Source organism: Pteropus alecto, unplaced genomic scaffold (genome assembly GCF_000325575.1).
Source record: "Pteropus alecto unplaced genomic scaffold, ASM32557v1 scaffold115, whole genome shotgun sequence".
Taxonomy (NCBI): domain Eukaryota; kingdom Metazoa; phylum Chordata; class Mammalia; order Chiroptera; family Pteropodidae; genus Pteropus; species Pteropus alecto.
Genome location: NW_006436814.1, coordinates 2,200,560 through 2,223,639, shown reverse-complemented (window position 1 = coordinate 2,223,639; position 23,080 = coordinate 2,200,560). Strand labels below are relative to the sequence as shown.

Genomic DNA, 23,080 nt, shown 5'->3' with positions numbered 1-23,080 from the left:
CCAGGACGCCGTGGAAGGGGAGTGGGAAAGTGAGACCGGGTGGGGAGGAAGCCACCAGAGGGGGGGCATCTGGTCGCTCATGTGGGCACCTGGGGCTGAGTCCTACTTAGGAAATCTGGGCGACATAGTGGGACTCGTCTCAGTGTTTTCCCAACCAGGGGGCAAGGGAGCTGGGCGCCGATCCCCTGACACCTGTCGGCCTTCTTTAAAAGCTGCTCCCAAAAAGAGTGAGTCCCCTCCCTGGCCATCCGGTCCCAGCTTGAGTGCAGTGGGCTCCAGCAGCCAGAGAAAACCTCTGGGCAGAGTCACAGAGCTGAAGCTGGAGAGCTACGGGTTCTGTTCCAAGAATGATGGGCAGCAGCAGCTCACGGGGCCAGCGGTACCTGCTCGGGCCAGCTCCGTGCGGCCGGTGAACTCCCCCAGGACCTGGAAGCCGAGCCGCTCGCGGACGGACAGCGGAGGCAGCGGGAGAAAGGAGTTTCTTGCAACAACTGGACCTCAGCCAGCATGGACTTTATGACACCCTGGTGACCCTTGGCTCCCTTCCGCCCCCTCTCTCAAATTTAACTTGATATTTGGAGCCCCTCGAGCTGGAAATGAGATCTTATTTTGATATTTAAACACTTGTAAGTGGTGAGAGACCGTATAGGGACTTAAGACTGTTGAGTATTAATTTTAATCCCTAGAAAGTGCCTCTAAAGTTCTGGATAGCCAGGTTCAGAAATATTCTGTTTTCCCCACAAAAGCCGCCTTGCCAGTTGAGATTGAGCACCGAAGTGACAGATATGATAATAAATGAAAATTTATTTGAGAAAAAGGAACCAACCACATTTATTTTTTATTTTTTGAAGCATCTAAAAGACTGGATATAAATTTTGAATGATGGTTTATATTTGCTCGTTTTTTTTTATTCAAAGCGGCTTGTGTGGTGCTGATTACACCCCTTTTCACTGCAAGCGCCCGAGAGAATTTCTCTTTCTTTGTCACTGCCAAGGCCCTTTCTTTCCTTTGCTAGGGTTTAAAAGGACAAACTATGAACCCTTAAGGCTTTGGGTTTGAGGGATGCCAAGAAAGTGACACAGGCCATTATTTCTAGGCTCATGAAATTATATTTCCCGAATTTCAGTATACTTCATGAACAAGCGCACCACGGGCTAAGAAAAGCATCTAATTACAGTGTAATGCTAAAATCATTTTTGCAAAAGCTGAATAAAAAGATGATTATCAGAAACAGTGTTCTGCCAAATCTAATTGTGCTAAAATCAATAATGAAAAGCATCCCATTTGTTTTTGATCTATCAGAATTATTGTTTTATCACAAATACTAGTACTTGTAATGATGATAACTGAGGCCTCACAATAAACGTAGCTATTTTCAAGCACGATCCCATCGTTTCTTTTAAGTTTTAGCCTCTTTAAGCATGTTAACCTTTGGAGAAGCAAGGCTGTCTTAAGTTTTCAAGAATGGTCAATTCTTTCTTCCAGCATTCATTCACGAGCCCCTCCCGTATACGGGGCGTAATGTTAAGTGCTGTGGGAGGATTAGCCACAGTTCCTGTTCTCACGAAATCTACACCTTAGTCATCAGATAAAGGAAAAGGAAAAATTCCTTATTTCCATTTTAGAGGCAAGAAAATAAAAATCTCCCCTTCGGGGACGTCTCTCAGCATAGAAAGTAGAGTTCAAATAGGTCGCACCTATTTCTAACCGAACCATTCCGGCGGTAAGCCTGAAATTCCTTCTTCCTTCTCGTGTCCTCAATGAGAAGCCAGTTTCTTAGTCGGTCGATAGAAAAATGCCATGGACAGATTTGTGTTTTTATCAACAATATTATTCATCAGCGTACTGAACCTCTACCCGATACCACATAATATAATACATCTTTAGTTTCCATAATGTCTTCCACATGATTTTATCCCCAAATGCTTTACATACTTCACTAAGACAGCTATAGAATTAAAATAATAAATCAAAGCAGGGGACAGAAAGCAGAGAGGTTTATTCAAGGGAGGAAAAGACAGCTTTTCAACGAGACGGGAAAAAAGATGGAGAACCCTAGTTCGTCTGTGCCAGTCCTATAACGCATAACTCTTTTCTCTGTTTTAACTCTTTCTTTGGTTTATGGTCCCAGGCAGCACTACTTGTCCCATCTCTTACAAATCTTCCTCTGGAAAAGACAACTAGGTACTTACACTTGAATAAGAATCTCAATTTCCCAGCGATGCCTTTTTCCATGCTTTGTTATGAAGCCATCTCCCCCAGACATCCGAAAGCTAAAAGAATAATTTAATACCTGAGCACAGGGTTTGAAACGAGTGGACGAAGAGGTGAATTTCTCGAAGAACTCTAGTGGACAATGATCTTGAAACTTAGCTGCCCTTCTCACTTTTAGTCTGGGATTCATTCGTCCAAAAAATGTTTTTGAGACAATAGGTGTTATGTGGGAGGAGCAAGGCGGAGACAGAATAGTTAGCATAGTAAATCGGGAGGGTAGAGACGGCCTTGCCAGTAAGTGGCTGTGAGCAGAGATCTGAAGGAAGAGAGGGCTGAGCCAAGCAGTCATCTGGGGAAAGAGCAGAGGGAATGCTCAGAGCAAAGCCTAGAAGGAGAGAATGGTCTTGGTACTTTTTGAGGAAAAGCAAGGAGGAGTCTGGGGCGCCTAGAGCGGAGCACGCAGGACGGAGAGCAGTCGAGGATGGGGTGGGGAGGGAGCAGTGGATTGTAGAGAGAGCCTTGTAAGTCACGGAAAACCTTTCCGCTTTTACTCTGAGTGACATAGGACGCAATACGTTAGTAACCACCAAAATTAGAACAATAAACGGGAGTTGGTCAGAATGCTTCTCCCTACGGCTTCTGTGGTTGCTGTGCATCCATTCTCCACCTTGACCTCATTTACCATCCTCGTGTTCAGTCTTCACGATTGCCCGCCTACCACAAGCCTTCTTGAGTTGGGAGGTAGGAGGGCGCAGTGGCTGAAAGCATGTGTTTATTCACTCAACAAACATTTCGTAAGTGTTCTTTTAGGCACTAGGGCTTCAGCCAAGAGCAGAGACAAATGGCCCTACCCTATGGAGCTTACCTTCCGGTTCCTGGGCTCCGGAATTAGCTAGCTGGCTCAAGTCCCTACTCAGTAACTACTAGCTGTCTGACCTCTATCTGTGACTCGGTTTCCCCACCTATACAACGGGACAGCAAGAGGACCAACTCGTAGGGGCTTTCGAAGCTTAAATTTGTGTAAAAATTCTAGAATAGTGTATAGCATATAGGAAACCCTCAATAAATATACATTATTATTATTATTGTTGTTGTTGTTGTTGTTGTTGTTGTTGTTGTTGTTAGATAAGTAAGTACCGAAGAAAGGAAACGGGTTACAGAAGCACCGCGGCGGGTGGCGGCAGAGGTGGAGACCAGAACACAAACATCTAGCAGACGAGACTGTACCGTCTCCCCACTCCTGCAGAACACAGGGCTCGCCGTGACTCTGTCTGAATGGACTCCATGCTGCCTGACCCTCCCACGTCAAGCCCCAGTTCAAACCATGAGGCTACGAACACGAAGAAGGAGACTATGTCCTCCTTCTACTTCTATTTTATGTACTGTTTGGGTTCATTTTCACGGTCAGTGTCATGGCAGAAGCCCAGCTCCCTGCACTCGAATCACCCCCAAGCTACGTAATAACAGAATTAATTCTTCATTGCACCTCCCTATCTTCCCTTTGTTGTCCTTCTTATTGTTTGAGAGTTTTTCTAGGGCTATAAAACTACAAAATGAAAAACTTCGAAAGATTTCGAAGTGTGTCGTCAGCTCACTGAAGCCCGGCTAGCGAGGGAAGAGTCTCTCTGTGCGGGTCAGTGACGTTTCCCACCACCAATGGCGTCCGCTTCTTTCCAGCTGAGGCTTTACGGGCTAACTGTGGTCTCCAGCCCACTGTGGAGGCGCTTTTGTCCTCTGAGGCATGCTACCCGATCTGTACAATCGCCACAGAGGTCCTATGCGGTCATTAAGCCGGATTACAAAGTGCCATGTAAACGCGCCGTAAAGGCAGGCATGACAAAAGCCATCTACTCCAAAGAGGATTCACTGCGTTTCCCACCGAGGGTGGGATTCCATCCTTTTCATAGCAAGTGCCATCTTAACATCATCTCTAGGGTTTGGATGAGGTTTACAAAGTCCTGTCATATTTTCATTTAATCCTCGTTGCAATCCTGTGAAGTAGATGGGATGATCTCCATTACATGGAAAACACCGAGGCTGAGACAGGCTAAGTGACTAAAGTCAGATCGTCACAGGCAAGCTGTGGACTCAACCACGGGCCGCTCCACCACTCCCTTTGCTGTATCCCACACTCGTCTTTCCCGCCACCCCTACTCCCATCAGTCAAAAAAAAACAAAAACCATTCAAAATGTACACCAGGGACTAGAATGCCTAACCCTGAGAACGTCAGGCAAGAGTCACGGAGTCCTTCAGGCTCGCTGAAATTGCTTTGCCTTCAAACATCCACGCCAAGGCATGAATTGGGTTCTTAACCCAGGCAAAGCCGTGCAAATGACTCCCAGATGTTGTGAGCTGATTGCCAACAACCCTACTGGCCATCGGTCAGACAAAGGACTTGTTTAATAGAAAAGTACTCTGTTTTCCACATCCCCTGCAGCGGGAGATGGGAAGGGGCTGCAGACACTGCCCATTCTCTTTAGCATAGATCATCAGCCAGAGTGAGGTGGGCTGGGCCATGAATGCTGCTCTGTTATGGTCGGCACACCCCAAAACAGGACAGTTCTGGAGGCTGCTGGGGTTGGGCATTGCATGTCAGAGTTATCTATTCGAAGCATTTTAGAGTTTTTTTTTGAACCACAGGCAATTGCATACTTCTCTTCATCCTTCTTTGACTTAATAAACTCCTAGCATATAAGCAGTACTACTGTTAAGTGTTAACTTGCCCAGGGACTAAAGAAAGCCTTCACTGTACAAGATTATATGTGAAAAGCATTTGCTGTAGCCTGTATAACGAGGCACTGTTTGAGCTGGCTGTCAGCGGGAATGTGGAAAAGACTTTTAGGCAGGATCTTCCCTGTAATAGCTGGATACACAGTGTCATGAGTGTACAAAGCACTAGGTCCCACAGGGGGTTGATGAGTGCAGCAACCTGAACCTGAACGCAGGTCCCCAGAGCCAGGAGCCAGCCCTCTCAGCTCAGCCAGACCCTGACGCCAGGACCCGAAGTGGTCTTGGTTTTAATGCCACCACAACCTCTGGCCTCAAGGGGACACCAACCAGATCAGTCATAAACAGTCACTGATATGCTCCAGGGCTTAGAGAAGGCCGTTAGGTAACACAGGAGCGGTCTACAAAGATGGAAGAAATCGCGCGAGAGGTCGAGAGGGACAGAAATATAATAACATCCCTAAGAAAAGAATGAGTCTGGGCAAAAATCAAGGAGTTGGAGGAATTGGTGGAAGAAAATGAGGCACATGAGAAAGAAGAAGCAGAGCGAACGGGTCCCACGAAATGAATTTGAGGGCAATGCAACATCCCAAACACTCCCAACCCAAGACAGATGTATTTTTAATCAGTAGTAAAAATTGTGTAAAGGTCGTAATCTTTAAGAAGAGAGTCAACGAGCACGAAATAAACCATTACTGGAAAACGGTGAGGGAGAGAGAGGGAGATGCTCTAACTCACATGATGAACCCAATTACGAGCATGAGGACAGAGAATAAAGAATTTGAAGGCGCTGAATAGTCTGAAGTAACCAAAACCTGGGAAAATACATTTCAAAGGCATTTGCTTACACTAAGAAAATAGGAGAGTTAAAAATATATATATTGATAATCGAAAATGCCCTTGATATCATTTTACTTGAAATTTTGACTTGACTTAAAAGTTAGGGTCTTACAAAGGTTTTGTCCTAAACGTAAGAGCTGTACACAAAAAAGATGGCAATAAGAAGCGATGTCTGAAAACAACTGAAAGCAGACGTGCTCACCCACGCCACAGCCATGGCGGCATCCGTTTGCCAAACTTGACCTTGTCTCTGAAAACTCATGGGATAGATGGCGATTTTCACTAAAACACGTGCTCTGGCTGTAGATTAAAATTTTCTGGAGCTTCATTTTCTCCATGAATTAAAGCAACAACATGATCTTAATTGGTTATTCAGGTCATTTGGGAAAGAACATCAATGGGAAGATATTCAGTCATCTGAAAGACTCATTTTATTGACCAGGGTTCAAGGCAACTCTATGCATAATCGAGAATTTGTTCACTGCCCTTCCAATAAAAATGAAGATTCTACCACCTCGACCTACAATGATGAGGTTCACCCAAGAGTTTTGATTGGGTTTCATGCTCTTCACATGTTACAAGGCTAAGTATGTAATTACGTGAATGTTTATTAAAAGCGAAGTCATCAAATGGGAACATTGAATCACTTCCTACTTCACCATTTCGTATTAACATGGGACTCGTGCAAAGGAAATTCTCTCATTTGAAAAGTTCAAAGCCAACACATTGATAGTTAACCAACTCGAGGATCAATTGTGCCAATCTCTTTTTTGGATTACTATTAATAAAAATACTATTTTTTTATGATTTTATGATGCCACCGTTACTACATTTTTCCCCAAAGAGGTGTTTTTTCAAAAACTGGATACTGAAAGTCTGAAGCAAAGGCAAGTCTACCAAGATGCTGATATTTAAAGAAATATAGAAATTCTGGCAAGAGAGGTATGAAAGGACAAGCGCTTTAGGTTTCGTTATTTTCTAAAGCAGTGTTTCTCAAGCTGTCCACGGTGAGGAGTCACTTCTTTTATTTCTAACTACATTCAAAATATAAGCCTCACTTTTTTATTCTTAGACTCAACAGACGTCAAATTAACTTGCTCCAGAAGTTTCTAAATGCTTCCTCCCAGTTACTACACTCATCACAGACCAGTAAGGGTCGGTCCAGCCACCGAGCACAGACCAACCACATTTGGAGTGTCCCTGGCCCAACGTCTCATGGCTGACTCAGAACTGGAATTCTTATTTTATAGACGTCGAATCTCTGAAATGCAACAAGGCCCACCCACATCTCTACCCAGAGCTCTGAAAAGTAAACATTTAAAAAGAAAGGCTCGCATCACGCAGAAAAGTAGACAGCTGCACCCTCATCAGACTGGGTTTTTGCTGTTGCTTTTCTACTTATCGTAGGAAACAAATTGTGGGGCCAACTGATTTCAAATGCTGTTATAAGCAGCGATCATCCGTTCATGATTACAGGGAAAGAAACCTCAAGTGTCTCGCTGTGCACATTTAGCACAGAAAACAGCATCGAAGGCCGGCGAGTGAGAGGAAATGAGGACCAGCTCCCGACTCCGCCACTTCCCGGCTGTGAGGCTTCGGGTCAGTAACTTAACCTCAAGGCACTTCTTTCTCTGTCCATAAAACAGGGGAAACGACAGGATCTACCTCACAAGTTTAAGAGAGATGTGGCCTGTGAAGCAGTTAGGACAGCGAGCGACACCTACTGAACATTCAGTCAATGCCAGCCACGTGGGCCACAAATCTGGCAAACGGCGCCACTGCTGTGTGAAGTGAAATGCTGCCCAGCACAGCTTCTTGAGGGCAGGCCCCACCCCGTGTCCTGCAGACTCAGGGTGCTGCGTTGCCATCGCACCGTCAAGCGGAAAGTGTCTAGAAATGGCGAGCACAAGTCGGAGGTGCAGGAGCTGACTGTGCCCTAACAGCCCACTCAGGAAGACGCTCCCATTCTTTGGCATAATCCAGAACGACCACAGCGTTTCCAGCTTGGGCACCAGCAGCCGAACCAGATCTCACCCCCATCTGAAGCCGCCGTGCCATCACCTGACAGCGGTGCTTTAGCTGAAACAGAAAAGCCCTTGACACTCAGCTCAGTTTGCTGTGTCACGACCGAAGCTGGGCCGATTTGACTGATCGCGTGGACCTTTGGGCGTCCAAAGAGGTGAGCTACATCCTCGGTTCTGTCTCTTGACATTGTGGGCCTCGAGCAAGTCACTCAGTCTCCTGCTTTAGGCTCCCGTCAGTGACAGGCAGGTCGTTAGGATGCTGCCTCTCGCTTTGGGAGGTGTGAAAGCAGGGCGAACAGAGCAGTGGGTTTGTGGGGGAAATGGACATACATGAGAGAGAACTGTTCTTTTTCACATGGCACTTTTTCCCCCTCTGTACATTGGAAAGCCTTTCAACACAAACCACGTACTTCTGATGCCTCACACCATTAAGCCCCGGGTGCTCTCGACATTCACTACAAACAAAGAAATCCGAAGGATTTAGGCCGCCCTGTGGGTCGTGTCCAGCTCTTTGAAAGTTCCTACCATGAGCCGTTACAATGCGAAAGGATGAGTCCGGTCTTTGTGTCATCGACACGGCTCCCCCAGCCGTCATCGCGCCACCCATTCCGGGTTCGCCTGTGTCCCCATGCACCCCTGGGCTGTACGCGCGAGCCTCGGAGAAGACCGTCCTGGCCAGTCATTTGCCATTCCTTCCCCGACGTGTTCTTGCTTGTTCGTGAATCCTCCTCTGAGGAACGTGAAAGCTGGCCTCAAGCGCACGGTGTGGCCGCCACTCACGTCGCCACCCTCCTTTCAACAGCCATTCCCCGACTCTAAGCATGCTGCTGGTTTTCTTGCAGCGGGAAACACTGTTTTCCCTCAACACTGTCCATCAGAAGCCCTAACCTTTTATTTCTTCTTGCTGCCAATCCTTCTTCTGGGGTTTTCTGTGAGTCAGTCAATGCGTTAAAAAAAAAAAAGAAAGAAAAAGAAAAAGAAAAAAATCCGTGATGGACTCTGAACTGAAGGCTTTTCACAAAGTATTTCAGGTTAGGAGCTGCCCTGGACGTCGACTCTTATCCGAGCGCATTTGTGCTCTTCAGCAGAGGCCAGGTTGTCATCCAATGTAAGCTCGATCCCCCTTAGTGACGGGGACCTTACACTCTCGCGTGGCAGTTTTGAATCGCGAGCAAGTTCTCCCTCACTCGGCGGGGAGACCGCTCCCTGCCTTCATCAGGTTTTATGCCGCCTCCACCCACACGGTCGAGTGCTCTACAGATCCAGCCAAGTCCCTCCGTCACGTGATGGCCCAAGAGGTCGCTGAAGGCTGACTCTCTTCTCCAGTCTAAATGTGCCACGAGGCAGCTTCCTGGTTCTCGGGCACTGTAGTCACCTCCTCTGGACAGGCTCCGGTAACACACCGAGGTCCTGGGATCCTCTGCGCTGGGCGACTTCCTCACACTCTGTTCCACCTCTCTATTCCCTGCCTGAATGGCACGGACATGACCTCCCAGTGAGCTTGCTCGATGGTCCCAGACAACACGGAAATTCTAGCCCAGACACAGCTAACACGATAGGCCCTGGCCACATACATACTTCCTGTGACTCCGATACAGTCAACGTGGCACAGCTGTTTGTACAACAGCACACGAGGTGCCGAGCTATAATCAGAACCTCAAAGCCCGTCTTCCAACAGGCCCCACGTCCCGCCTTGACCGTGTCGCCGTCCCGGACATTGGCCCTCTCTGCTCCTCCCCTCACTTGCCGCTTCCTGATCGGAGCCCCTTCTTCACACCTGTGCTCTGGATGGGACCACTTACGGGGGTATCAAGAAAAGCCATACAATATCACTTCTACTGACCTACTGGGTAAGTCCACATCAAATTAATATTTGTACGGTACTTTATAATTCATAATAATCTCGTCTTAATCTTCAGAACAACCCCGAGGGGCGGGCGTTAGCCTCATTTCATAGACAAGAAAACCGATTCAGACCTGGAACTGGGACCCGAGGGGTCTTCCGAGTTCCTATGTGCTGCTTACTCAGGAGTCTGCTCATCTGAGGAAGAAAGAGTTTTCCAAGGTCACGTTCCAAGTATCAAATAAAGAAAGAGTCACGGAGAAAAGAAAAGCAGAGGAATTTGGTTTCTATTTCTGGCTTTGCCGTGAATGAACTCACAGGTTCAGTTTTCTGGTCCTCAGTTTCCTCATTCATAAAGCCAGGGGCCTGAATTCAGACGCTCCTGAAATGTTTTCCTGCTCAGCTGTCCATGGTCTGCTGCCCCTGTCTCCGCCATGTTGCTAAAATTAGGCGGAAAACATTGCTGAAATACCTTTCTCTTTGGTTCCTCGTGTTTGTAAGGTTTCTAAGATTAGCCGGATAGTATTCGATAACTATCCAGCTCGCCTGTCAAGAAGGAAGAAAACTGCCATCTATTTAATGGTTAATTTTAAACAGTTCACTTTCTGATATGAAAAGACAACTCTGGGAACACCAGCCGCCGGGCTGCACCCGCAAAGACCCCCACTCCACGAAGACCATCTTAATGGCCACGCATTCTGGTTCTCACTGACCCAGGGGACGCGTTTGGCTGTCACAGTTGGGTAAGGTGCTATAGGAATCTGGTGAAGAGAAGCCAGGGATGCTGTTAAACATCTTACAATGCATGGGACAGGCCCCCACTACAAAGAAGTATCTGGACCGAGACGTCGAGCGTGCTGAGGTTCAGAACCGCTATCTCAAATGGCCCCAAGCTCTTCCCAGCGTTTTAGCGAAACTGGCCCACAGGAGAGGGGAACCACATGGGCCGACGTGGAAGAACTGCCGGCCTGGACGCCTCTTACCTGGCGAAGAAGGAAGCGGCCACGGAGGTGCCCGTGGAAGGCTCGCTGGCCACGCAGGGGCCCTGCGAGGCCGGGATGCTGCAGGCCGCAGGCTTGTCTGCATTGTAGCGATTCAGTGCAGCCTCCGTCAGGCCCTCTCGGCCCGTCTCTGTCATCAGCTGGGAGATCTGAGGAGGAAAAGGGACACTGAGCTCGTTACCTGTGGCTCACCGACAGCATCTCTCCACTGGGGTGAGGGGCTAGAGCGGGGGGAGAGGGAAGGAGGGCGGGCGAGAGGGATCCGTCCCCCATGTTACGTGGTGATGCTCAGGGCTTCTCTAAGGCTATTTCCCAGCGTTTTAGCTCAGATATCTCCTCATTTTCATTAAAAATAATGGAATGAAATGACTCCCTGACATCGTAAGTTTCAGTTATGTCTGTGTCTCTCCCGCATTTGGAAGGGAAAAGCACAGGCCATTACCCACACTGTCTGCAGCCTAAGACCAGGCCAGAAACATCGACCAGCGCCGTTGTCTTACGAAGAACGTCCCCAAACGTTCTCAAACAGACGAGTGGGCAAAGGCGTCATTTAATTAAGGGAGAAGTGAATGTACTAATCAAGAACACGAGGAATTAAACAAAACGGTATTTGTTGTTGTTTGCTGTAGGCAGTCAGCACGCAGATGACTTAGAGAACCTAATAAAAATAGAGTCGCCATGAATTCCCATTGGAGTTTTTTGGGGAGAGTTTAGATCATTTTAACAGACTTAATTTTCTTACTGGTTTATTAAGATAAACGGCTTCCATTCTATTTGCAACAATTGCCTTTACAATAGAAGTTCTAGTGGGTAGGGCTGGGTCCATTTTGCCTAAATCCACATAATATGCTATGAAGAACCGTACTTCTGGGCAAAATGAGAATCCTGTGTAGAAATATACTTTTGGAAAGTGCTAATCCCATGACAAATGTAATAATTGTGCAGGCAAGTCTAAATGTGCTATTTTAAAAACCTGTTACTTTAAAACTTCAGTCTACTTGCAAAAAGGAAAAACTGTTGAAAAAAGGAAACTTTAGTTTAAAAAAAAAAGTCCCCAGCCAGTTTAAAGCTCTTACACGCTGAATGGAAAATGTTTCTAATTGCCTAGAAAATGCAAGCACAATAAAGCAAAGATCAGAAACAGTTTCCACTTTGTAACTGAGCAGGCCAGTAGGCCAGTGAAAGAGCCCCATTTGTTAACCTTTGAACATAAAAACATTTGTACTTTTCATTATTAGCAGACTAGCCATTACTCCGAGCCCCATTGACTTGAAACTTTGCTCAGCTTAGATTCACGCTCTTACTTGGAAAGGGCTGGCATTATTCAGCTGAAATTCTGCCAGCACATACTTTCTTATTCTCATTCATTCAATGCATTGTAAGGAAACCCGACTCACATCTGAGAAGGCAGAGGGGAGGCAGCAAGGGCAGCATGGTCTGGAGCACAGCCCTGTGCTCCGCAAGGGCACTGCCCAGTGCAGACGAGGACAGTCACCTCTCTGTGAGCTGCCTCTGCTGCCCGCAGCTGTGGGCTCCTTCCCTCCACCAGCTGCCACTCTCCTGGAGTAATGAGACAGACTAGACGGGGCAGCTGAAAACAACCAGGGGGCCGACGATGTGGCCATCACATTGTCTTCATCACGAAGCACCATGTATGAAGCCCCCATGGTACGTGGTACCATCCTGGGCAACATCCGAAAGCAAACCCGAAATTCATAGCATCATTTTGTTCACCAAGTGCTACAATCTATGACCCATATGCAGATTGTAACACACACAGACATCTGAAAAAAGTCAGTAAACAAGTGTGAGTGCAGTTTGTTACAATCTGTACACCCGTCTTCTGTGTGTTGTGTTGTTTCCTTCCTCTTCACCGCTGTATTTCTAACCTGAAGTCTGGAGCGAAGGGAATGGAATTCTTCCTCACTGTCCTCACGGGTGCCCTGCAAACCCACAGAGAGGCCACTAAGGATGTTCAGACCATATTTGTGGGATAAATCGGAGCTATTCTTATTTTATACTGCTCCTATGTATCTAATTAGATCTTCTTAAGTGTTGTTTCCTTCCTCTTCACCGCTGTATTTCTAACCTGAAGTCTGGAGCGAAGGGAATGGAATTCTTCCTCACTGTCCTCACGGGTGCCCTGCAAACCCACAGAAAGGCCACTAAGGATGTTCAGACCATATTTGTGGGATAAATCGGAGCTATTCTTATTTTATACTGCTCCTATGTATCTAATTAGATCTTCTTTTCTTAAGACCTTTAAATAAGAGGACTTAGTTCTTTTAAAAATTATACCGTATTTCTGTTCTGTTTGGCTATTAGGACACAAGAGTATTTCCCCTCCCGTCACCACCAAAATGTTGCGTTTTGGCTCCGCTCGGTGCTAGTTTAGGGACTGAGAGCTGCCTTTTGTTCAGTTCACGAATTCATTTGCTCATTCATTCATATGAACAACCATGTATTGGGCACTTCGTATGTGCTAGGCATAGAGTAGGCATATGTGCAAATATTTTTTGCAGTCTCCTAGAGCTTCAACATTTACATTATTTTCCTTGCCAATTATGTACAACTCACTGCGAGTCAATATCTCGTAGAAAGATAATGCACAAGCTAGCTGGCCTAAAGCAACTTCTATTATCTCTACTTAGCCACATCTTCATAATTCTGAAAACTAGGCTTGCTCACAATAGATGCAGCTACAGTTGCTTTAATTGGACAATTAAAATCATATCAGTTCTAGATCATTCTGAGAGAGAGGGAGCCCCCTTGTCAGAAAAGCTGTCATTTTTCATACATACACTGGTGCGTATGGGCTTCTGAATGCTGGGTTTTGATGAAGCTCTACTTACCAAGGTATTGTCTGCTCGATACCAAGAATTTACTCTTCCTCAACCCTGCAAACTGCCCATAGGACACTACCATAGGATGTCACTGAATTGTTCCATTATATAAAAATAAACACTCACTGGATGAAATCTGGCTTTGAAAGAACTGCTCCCCCTCCAAATTCTTTCTGTGGCTCTTTGAAACTGTGATGGCTTGTCACTAAATTGCTTATGCACTAAGCTGAGACAGCTAAACATCCATATCTATAATAATTACGCCATCTTTAACGGAATAAAGGCTGCCCTATATCTGTCTACTCCTTTGCTCTTCTTCCTCATACAAGTCCAGTTTGAAACAATCAGTATTAAGCCAGGTAGCTAGGTTGGCTAGTCCTCCCACTTCTCAGGTGAGAAAACAGAGGCTCAGAGGAGTTAGGTGACTCTCCAAGGCCGTTCAGTCATTAAGTATAGAAGTTCAGATGGAAATGCAGGCCTTTAAGTCCATTCTCTATTCTTTTTTTTAAAATTATTGTTACCTGATCTCACCTCCGTTACTGAGGTTTACAGAATAGCCTGAGCCCCAGACAGACTTGGGGGGTTACAGAAAGTAAACTGCTTAGTCATTGACCCCAGGACATCTGAAAGAAAGCAAGGTCGAAAATCTTGTGTTCTCTCTCCCTCTCCACAATAAAAGTGTGTGTGTGTGTGTGTGTGTGTGTGGTGTGTGCGCGTGTGTGCACGTGTGTAGAAATACTATCTGTGATTTGGTAATGGGGATCTTCCAAAATGTGGTTTTAGCCAAATCTTTAGGGCAGAGAGGCCTCAGGGGACCAGAATGAAGGCGGATGTCACGTGTACCCACTGTTTCTGTGGGTGAGCAGCACAGTGCCAGCCCTGGACATGATGGCTGGAGGAGGATAAGGTGCTAAACCCGGGTCACTTCCAACATGCTTCTGAAGGAAACAGACCCTGGGCCCACCGGCTGCAGCCCTGGTCACACGCCACGACCTCACATGCCTCGGGCCTCACTGCAAATGCTCAGCCTCTTCCTCGGCCTCCCCACGCCAGAGCTGGTCCTCTGGAGTGACACGGGGCCGACGTGACAGTCCTTAAGGAATCTGAGGCGCGTTCTTCACATGACCATTCTCACCCCGGGTCCTCTCGCGGTCCCGCACCCTCGGTGGCAGACCGCCTACTCAGGACCATTCATGGTTCTCCTGCGTTCCGAATTTTATTTCAGGCCACGAGTGGCCCAACCCCACATACACTTCAAAAGCAAGTGTAAGAGGGCCCGCGTCGCGCCTGGCTACCGCACAGGCTCTGTTCTGAACCTGAAGGTCGCCCGGAGGCCTGGGCTACTGCAGCGGGTGAGGAGAACCCCTGCCCCTCTCAGCCACCGAGCAGCCCCCACCTCGGGCGCCCAGGCCAAGTGGGGGCACATGAGGCGGGGTTAAAGGACGGGCTGTCATGGGCTCCCACAGAGCCCTCACCACGGTCCCAGAGATTGTCACCTGCAGTAACTGGGTTCTAAGATCATGTGACCGTTTCCCCCCGAGGAAGCTGATGACAGGAAAGACTTATCCAGGGAACGCAGCTGGCGAGCGGAGGGGCGGAGGCCGGACCCCGGTGTGTCTGACTGAGACGGCCAGTTGCTCCCCTCTAATGCCCCCTTCGGGACCACTTCCTGTCTCAAGGCTGCTCTCCGGCCCCCTCCCCTCAACCCACTACGAGAGAAAAGGTCCAAGACAGCAGGAGTACGCAGAAACTTTAGCTTCGGTGCATAATTCAGAGTCAAGAGACTTATTTTTAGACGACTACCATTTGCCTCTGCTTTTCAGGCTGTTCTGAATTCATCTGTTTCTCTCGTGATACGGTGAAAGGTACATGATTCTTCTTGAGAAAATTCTGATTCAAACGCCTCAATCTAGCCGGCTAACACATTTGAAAATCTAGTTCATTCTCTCGATGGTGTGTATGTGTCACTGCCCCAGTCCAGAAGCAGCAGCTGACAACGTGCTGGGCACTCCGTCACACACCCGGGGGGCTAGGTTTTCACTACAGGATTTTGTTTGGGTTAGTTCTGATTAAAATCTGTTTTTCGCTCTGCATCTCAGTTACACGGGGCCAGTTCACTAAAGCAACAGCCTCTGCTGCGTTCCAAACGCCACATCACATCCTGCGGGTGGTGGCAAATCCAACAGGGGGCGGCAGTAAAAGGAACGAGGCCCCAGGGAGAGGATGCACATGTGTGTTTGCACACGTGTGTGCTTGCACATGCAGGGTCCTAGGTGTGCGTGAGAATCCAGTTATCCGTCCATGTGCACAGGAAGCTGCCTTTCACAGACTTCACGGATAAAGCTGCTCTCCGTATTTTAATCTTAGGCGAGATCCATTCCTTTTGACCATATATAAATTTTGCTCTGATGCTTCAGTCTGAGGAGCTGTACATTTGTCCCCAAAGAAACGGAAAATCTTAAATTTGGTCACGATCTTGGCCACAGCGATCAAGACAAAAGATGTCAGGCTCTGGTAAATCAAGGTTGCTTCTACATCTCAAATCGCAATCTGCAAGCCATTGACCTTTCACTTCCCCGCTGACGGGAACGACTCTGAGCACTTGCAGAGTGTGTCGGCATGGGGGTTCATCTTAAATGGCATTATTGACCCAGAAAGCCACCTCCCTGTGACTTTGGCAAGGCAGCAGGGAACACAGAGAACACTAACAGTATCCATTTCCTGTTTAGAGACATCTTTCGACAGCAAATACATCCTGCTCCGTTTTTAACTACATTTAATGACATTATGGCCCCAAATCCCCCAAAATAACATTTAACAGCATTTTTCTCTTAGGCAATTTATATCTCGCTGTTTGGGGACATCTCTTTTATTGTTACCTATTACTTACACTGTTATTTAATGTTTTTATGGTTTTGCAAACAGTGGGTTCTCAATAAATATTTTTGATATGCACTGGCACAAACTCACAATTACCTCAAAGAAGATGACCCTTGGCATTGTCTTAGCATGCTTCTGCACTTAGGATACCAGGATATACTTTCAAAAAGCCAATGGAACATATAAATTAGGAAAGCAAATCTGCCAAAAAATAAAAATAAAAAAATTATCCCCAAACCAAAGATAACTAAGTATAGCCAGTTACGCGGACGCTCCATTTCAGTCACACGGGCACGCAAAAGGTGTCACCTCCAGTCGGCGCCATGCGACAGGCAAGGCCCATGTTAACTTCGGTCGTTTCTGCTCAGATCAGGGAGAAGGGAGAGAAGAAAGTTCTGTCTTTTCCACAGGAGTCTCAGCTTTCGCTGTAGGAATATGCGTCAGTCCCCACTTGGAATGACTTCCGGCCTGACTACAACGGTGTCTGGCAGAGGGGTCCCCGGAACAGGCCGCCCCCAGGCGTGCTGCGCTTCGTGACGGACGCCCGCTTTCACAGCGAGGGCGCAGTCTCTTGCATTGGTACCGGTCCTTCTCGACCCGAAACGCTTCGTTTTATGAGTCAGGTCTATTTTGTCCTCACAGACAGAGACAAAATAAACGCCCCAGTCGGAGGAGAAGCACTGGGATGTCTCAGAGCCGGAACGAACCCCTTTGCGCAGGGCCTGTGCGTGTCTGCGTGGTCCGGACCCCTCGCCCTCTGCTCTAGGTGGCTCCACTGTCTCTGTCCTTGCCAGGCTGTCTGACCTCAGGCGTCGGGCAAACTTGATCCCATTTCAACTTTAACCTCATCCTGCTGGTCTCTTCCCGGACCCCAGAGCTGGCCGGACGGGAGCGACGCGGTTCTAAGCGGACCTGCGTTCTGTGCACAGTGCTGCATCCGTGAGAGAGGAAAGCCGGCTGGGCTGTTCTTGCTTAAATGAAATCTACTGAAAACTGGGGCAACAAAATGGATTTTCCCCTATCTCATCAAGAATTTTATTTAAATCAAAAAGCAAAACAGGACAAACGCCGTATGATTCCACTTATAAGAGGTACCCGGAGTAGTCAAACTCAGAGACAGAGAGGAGAATGGTGGGTGCCCGGGGCTGGGGAGGGAGGGTGGGGGGTTGCGGTTTAAGGGTACAGAGCTCTGGTTTGGGAAGGTGAGAAAGCTCTGGAGATGGACGGCGGAGATGGTCCCACAACCCGTGAATGCACTTAATGCCACCGACTGCACACTTAGAAATGCTTCCGATGGTGAATTTTACGTTATGTACATTTTACCACAATAATAAAAAAAGTTCTGAGCTCCTAATGCAGTGCCTGACACAGAGTAGGAGCTCTAGACACTTCCCCAATGTTCTAGAATCGCCGGAAGAAGCAGCTCAAGGCTTAGACTCGCTCTGAGGAGCAGGCTCTAATCCTGCCACAGAGCAGGGGTGGGCAGGCTCGGCCTCCGTGTGGTTCTCTCCCGAGGGACGGAATATTCTCTGCCCAGAAACATCCGACGGTAAATTTTAGGTTATGTATGTTTTGCCACAATAAAAAAGAAAGAAACAGAACAAAAACCTGACAGTACCGAAGAGTCCGTCCCCGTTAGCTTGTCCCTGGTGGCGTGTGTCTGCTTTGTCATTTGCAGGGAGGGGTCATAAGGACTCTCAGTGTCAAGGGAAGTCAGAGAATGGGGACCAAGAACCGGGGTGCCGTCCTCCAGGGATTCTGCCGGCATGCTTTGCGGGGTGGCGTCCGTGACACGACCCCACCGGGCTGTGCCAGGCCTGCAGGGGGTGGGGTCGACCGAGGCCCAACCGAGGGAGCGACAAGAGAAGAAACGAGGGTTGATCCAGGGCTGAGGAAAGTCCCCTCCCGGACTCAGCTCTCTGATTAAACGTCGCTGGACTTCTTTCCACTTGCCGAGGACGAGGCCGTCCCTGCTCACTGTCTCTCGCGCCTGCCAGGTCCCACCCCATCAGCCGTTTCTATTCGCACCATCACGTGGTGTCTAGAACTGGGTCGCTTCGCGCCCTTTCTTCGTGCTCACCGTTTACAGTGATGCGTTTGAATCCAACAGTAAGTTTTTCCTACAGATCCTGGCATGCTGTCCCCAAGCACGGTTACCGCCTCACTTGAAGCTTGCCCCAGGCCCGGCTCAGTCCTCACAGCTCACTGGGGCACAAATCACCTCTGAGACTCTGCCACCGGCCTTGAGTCAGACCGATAAAACCCTCCCATGCTGTCTAGCCCTCCAGCCAGCACCAAGGGGCCGAGATGGGATTCTCCCGTCCTAGGGCGGGATGTTTGACTACCCTTATTATCTTAGCTTTCCTTGGCTATAAATTTTATTAGCGGCCATAAAATTATCCATCCACAGCATTTGACTCGGTGACCTCTTGCAAAAGAGAACTCCACATGCTGGTCCCACACAGCGCCCAGGGGAGTCGCCTTCTCTTCACCCTGGATTTACAGCCTCCCCTTCGGCCAGGGTTCCGCCCTGTGGGATGAGACTCCGCAAACAGAGGGGGGCTGCTCAGGCTTCACCGTACCCATTATCAGGGCTAAACTCTGGCCCCTCGACACCTGATGACTGTTTCCTTCTATTCTTCGTGTCACGGCAAGGTAGTGGGCAGGGCCGCCCGCACGCTTTAGAAAGGACAAAGGTGCAGGATGAAGCCGAGGGCCAGTGGCATTTCTGTTTCTGTCTCTTCCCTCAGATTTCTTAGTTCCGAGATGTGCAACTCAAGGCGGAGCTCGAATCTTACTTGAAAGCACATCTTAAAACAAACGCTAAAGTCTCGCCATCACGTTTGCAGTATTTCTACATACGCATTTTCCTCCACCTTGGAGGTATGTCGAATCACAACAATTTTATACTTAATCCTCAATTATGTTTTGTAGGGTGGTTTTGGTGACATATTCAATGACACAGAATGATACAAGGAGTCCAGCTGACATGACGAGATTCACTGCTGCCCGAGAGACCCTGGGGGAACACTGGCATCCTCAGAGACCAGCGTCATACGTGTTGCCATTTTCCAGCACCTACCATGAGCCACGTTCTGTTCTAAGAGCTTTATATACGTGCGGACATATTTAATCTTGACAATATCCCTATGACGTAAGCACAGTTATTATCCAAAAATAGCTTATACTCTGCCACATGGAAAAATCCGGAACAGATAATGCCAATGTGCTTGGTTTTTATCCTTGAGTTTATCTTGTTCCAGTCACATCATCTACAGCAATGGTGCCCAAACCCCATACCATGAACTGATATCGGTCTGTGGCCTGTCAGGAACCTGGCTGCAGAGCAGAAGGTGAGCAGCGAATGAGCGAGTTAAGCTTCATCTGTATGTGCAGCCGCTCCCCAGAGCCAGCATCGCCTCCTCAGCTCCACCTCAGAGCATCGGGCATTGGATTCTCATAGGAGCGCCTGTCCCTGGGGCAAAAAGGTTGGAGGCTGCAGCTCTAAAGCGAGTACCACTCTTCCAATATGGCTCCTCCATTCGGAAAACGGGGAAACAACAAAAGATTTGAAAAAGAGCAAAGAAAAGGATCCTTCGAATAATTTCTCAATACGCACAAGCAGCCCGCTCTCTCTAGTATTTTGTGATTTTTCTCATCAAACGAAAGTAAACTCGAATGGTCTGAATCTCGATGTAATTGATTTCACGTTCAGTTTGCAACTAAGCAAACTTAGACTGGGTAGAACAGTCAAGAGGAGATCACAGCCCTCATCCACCCAAGCCCAACATCAGGGTTGGGCCAGAGGCTGCTCCTGCGTCCCGAGGGCCAGCACCTGTCCTCCTGCACTGACTCCCCAGGGGTTCTCACTGCTTCCCACCCCCAAACACTCAACCAAGAGTCAGTGCCCAGAGAAGCATGCTTCCCCACACTGATGACCGGGGCCACTCCCTCCGCGTCCCCGACCGTCCTCATGATATCGGAGCATTTGCGTGTCTTGTAATTGCTGTCCCCGGTCTCACTCCCCAGCCCCAACTCTGTGATGACAGGAATTGGGTCTCGCTCACCTTAGTATCACCAGCATAGCACAGAGTCTGGATGTGGACTATGTGGAATAAATACATCAATTACTATACTGATTAACGAATGCATGCAAAGAAAAATACACTTAATTGAGTTGAATTGGGACTGCTGGGGTTTGTTTGTTTTTAAGAAATAAGGTCATTTTCACCTGATTTAAAAAATTATAAATCGGGTACATAAAGCTTTAGTCAATAAAAATAACATATTTTGGCATATACTTAATTCAATATAGTCTTCAGACAAGTGACTGGAGAAGAGGAAAGAAAAGGTAAATAGAACAAAGAGACAAAGGGTCAGAGGCAAAGAAAAAAAACGGGAGAAAAGACAAGAGAAAGAGGAAAACAAAAAAAAATACGTAAAAAGGTGAACGAGAGAGAGAGGAGACAAATGATTGTCCCTCAGCCAGCTTGAGGACGAGCGTGTGACAACCACAGCAAGCGAGCCCGAATTCTCTGGAATGTTGGGTAAAGGATCCTAGAAATAAGATTCCCGGAAGAGGAGAAGTCAGGCCTGAGGCTGAGGTCCCTGCCCGCCCTGGTCTCCTCGGTACCAGACAAGAGTCCCAGCTACACTCAGAACCCCGAGGCATTATACACTCAGTTATAATGCACGAACTGAGAAATTTAAAGGTCCGTGTCCCAAAATTGAGCCACTCTCTTTCTCTTTTCCATTAAAAAAAAAAAAAAAAGTCTACAGCCACGCTACCCTGAAGAAGCCAGATCCCATCTGATCTCGGAAGCTAAGGAAGGTCGGGTCTGGTTAGTACTTGGATGGGAGACCATCTAAGAAGACCAGGTGCTGAAGGCGTAAAAAATAAAAAATAAGGGATTGTAAGCTGACAAGGTCCTTGCAATCTGCGAGGTCAACCAAGGGTTGTCGCCTAAAAAGAAAATTTAAAAACATTTTTAAAAAAGTAGTTCCAACTTTGGAGAAAAGGGCTGAGATTTTCTGAATATCTGACTACTTGCTTTATGCCACTTTTGCAGAATGGCCCTGTTTATTAGCTATGTTTCCAAGGGAAAACACAATAAGATTAAGAGAGCGAACATTAGATTACCTGGAGCTGATGCAGCATTAATTCTCAGACAGATCACGGCCTCTTCCATCCACGTTCAGCCTGCCGTGTTTTGTCTGTAGCGGACATCGTTATACATCCCGAAGAAGCAGGCCCTCCCCACTGTTCTTCACCTAAGCCTTGGCTAATGCTTGGAAAACTTTCGAGAAAACCAGCAGCACATTATTGCCTGGAATTTAAAATGTGCGTTCCTGGCAGGCATCCTACTTCCTCATATTTCTCTTAAGCCCTTATGAGAAAAAGATGAGAGAGACCTTTAGACAATACTTGGCTGTAAGCAACCCACCTTGGTCTGCAGAATGGCCAGTTTTCTAGATGCAAAAGCAATCTTGCCGTCTGGGCAAAACTGAAGAAGCAAAGGCATGTGCGCGCGTGCGAGCACACACACACACAGACACGCATGCACCCCTCAGGATGCTGGGGATGGCAGCCGGGAGAGCCCACACGAGGCAGTGGGGTGAGTTGTGCAGCTGCTGGAGCCTCTGCACCAGGAGCCACATGGACACAGGTGTGCAGGGCTCCAATCAGCCAAAGCCGGGCTCCTCTTGGTTTGGAGTCCTCTAAAGAAGCTGGCGACATCGAGGCTGACTCTAGATTGTAGGATTTTTCCTGCTCTGCCCCGGCCAGCTCCAAATTACAGCCACCAAGGCGAGACCATCAGACCGGAAACAGGCTGGACCGCATGGAACGGCCAGCGTGTGCCTAGCAAAGTGTGTATCACGCTTCGGGCCCTCAGCAACTGTCGCACTGGATGGTAAAAACCAATTCTGGGCCTGGCTTGGTTGATGACAATGTAAAGGACTCTCTTCGCCCTAATTCCCCAGCCGAGGAGAAGTTATCAGACTGTCCGGGATGAAATGCGATAATGCAGCTGAATGTACTTTGTGGTTCCTAAAGTCACAATCAAATATATAGCAGGGACGTTCAGAAATATTCCTGTTCATCCTTAAAGGGTGTGGCCTTTACACGAAAACCTGGAAAAGCATCAATGCCAACGACAACCACAACAAACGTTCCCTGGCCTTGCTCCAAACAACCCATGGTGAGCAAGGAACTGATGTAAGGGTCAGCTGGTCAGCCTAGAGCAATGCTCAGGCTTCCCTGCTTCCAGCTTTCAACTGACCTCACATCTTCTGTTTACCAGCTACTGAAATACCAAACCCTACACCATCCAAAAAAGCAATTATCAAAAAAAAAAAAAGGGGGGGGGTTTAATGGAGCTGGAAATGTCCTCAGGAATATTCTAGGCCATTTTTCGTGCATCGATGTGAAGAGACAATGGCCAGATTGGTGAGGTGAGTTGTCCAAAACCACACATCTAGTTTGTGCCACTGCCAATTAATTGCAGCCCTTATTTCTGCATATTAAAAAGCTAACAATGAAATAGCAGAACTCTAAGATGATTGCAAATGAGAGAGGGGGAGAGACAGAGACAGAGAGAGACTAAGACCCCTACACTTTGTCCTGCAAATACCTTGGCTGTTCTGTACCCCCCGCCCCGGCTCTGGCCGGTAACTCCAAGGGACGATGTGGACTGTCACTCCTCAGA

General features: G+C 47.8%; 1 protein-coding gene and 1 pseudogene across 1 annotated transcript in view; one reads left to right on the top strand and one right to left on the bottom strand.

Annotated features, from left to right (window-relative positions):
* LOC102887592 (kinesin-like protein KIF26B) overlaps positions 1-23,080 on the bottom strand; it is a 243,884-nt gene that overhangs the window by 188,770 nt on the left and 32,034 nt on the right. The window contains exon 2 of the mRNA XM_025048510.1: positions 10,633-10,799. Within this exon, the coding sequence (XP_024904278.1) occupies positions 10,633-10,799 (167 nt within the window). The remainder of the gene's footprint in view (positions 1-10,632; positions 10,800-23,080) is intronic.
* LOC112481752 lies at positions 21,145-21,263 on the top strand (annotated as a pseudogene).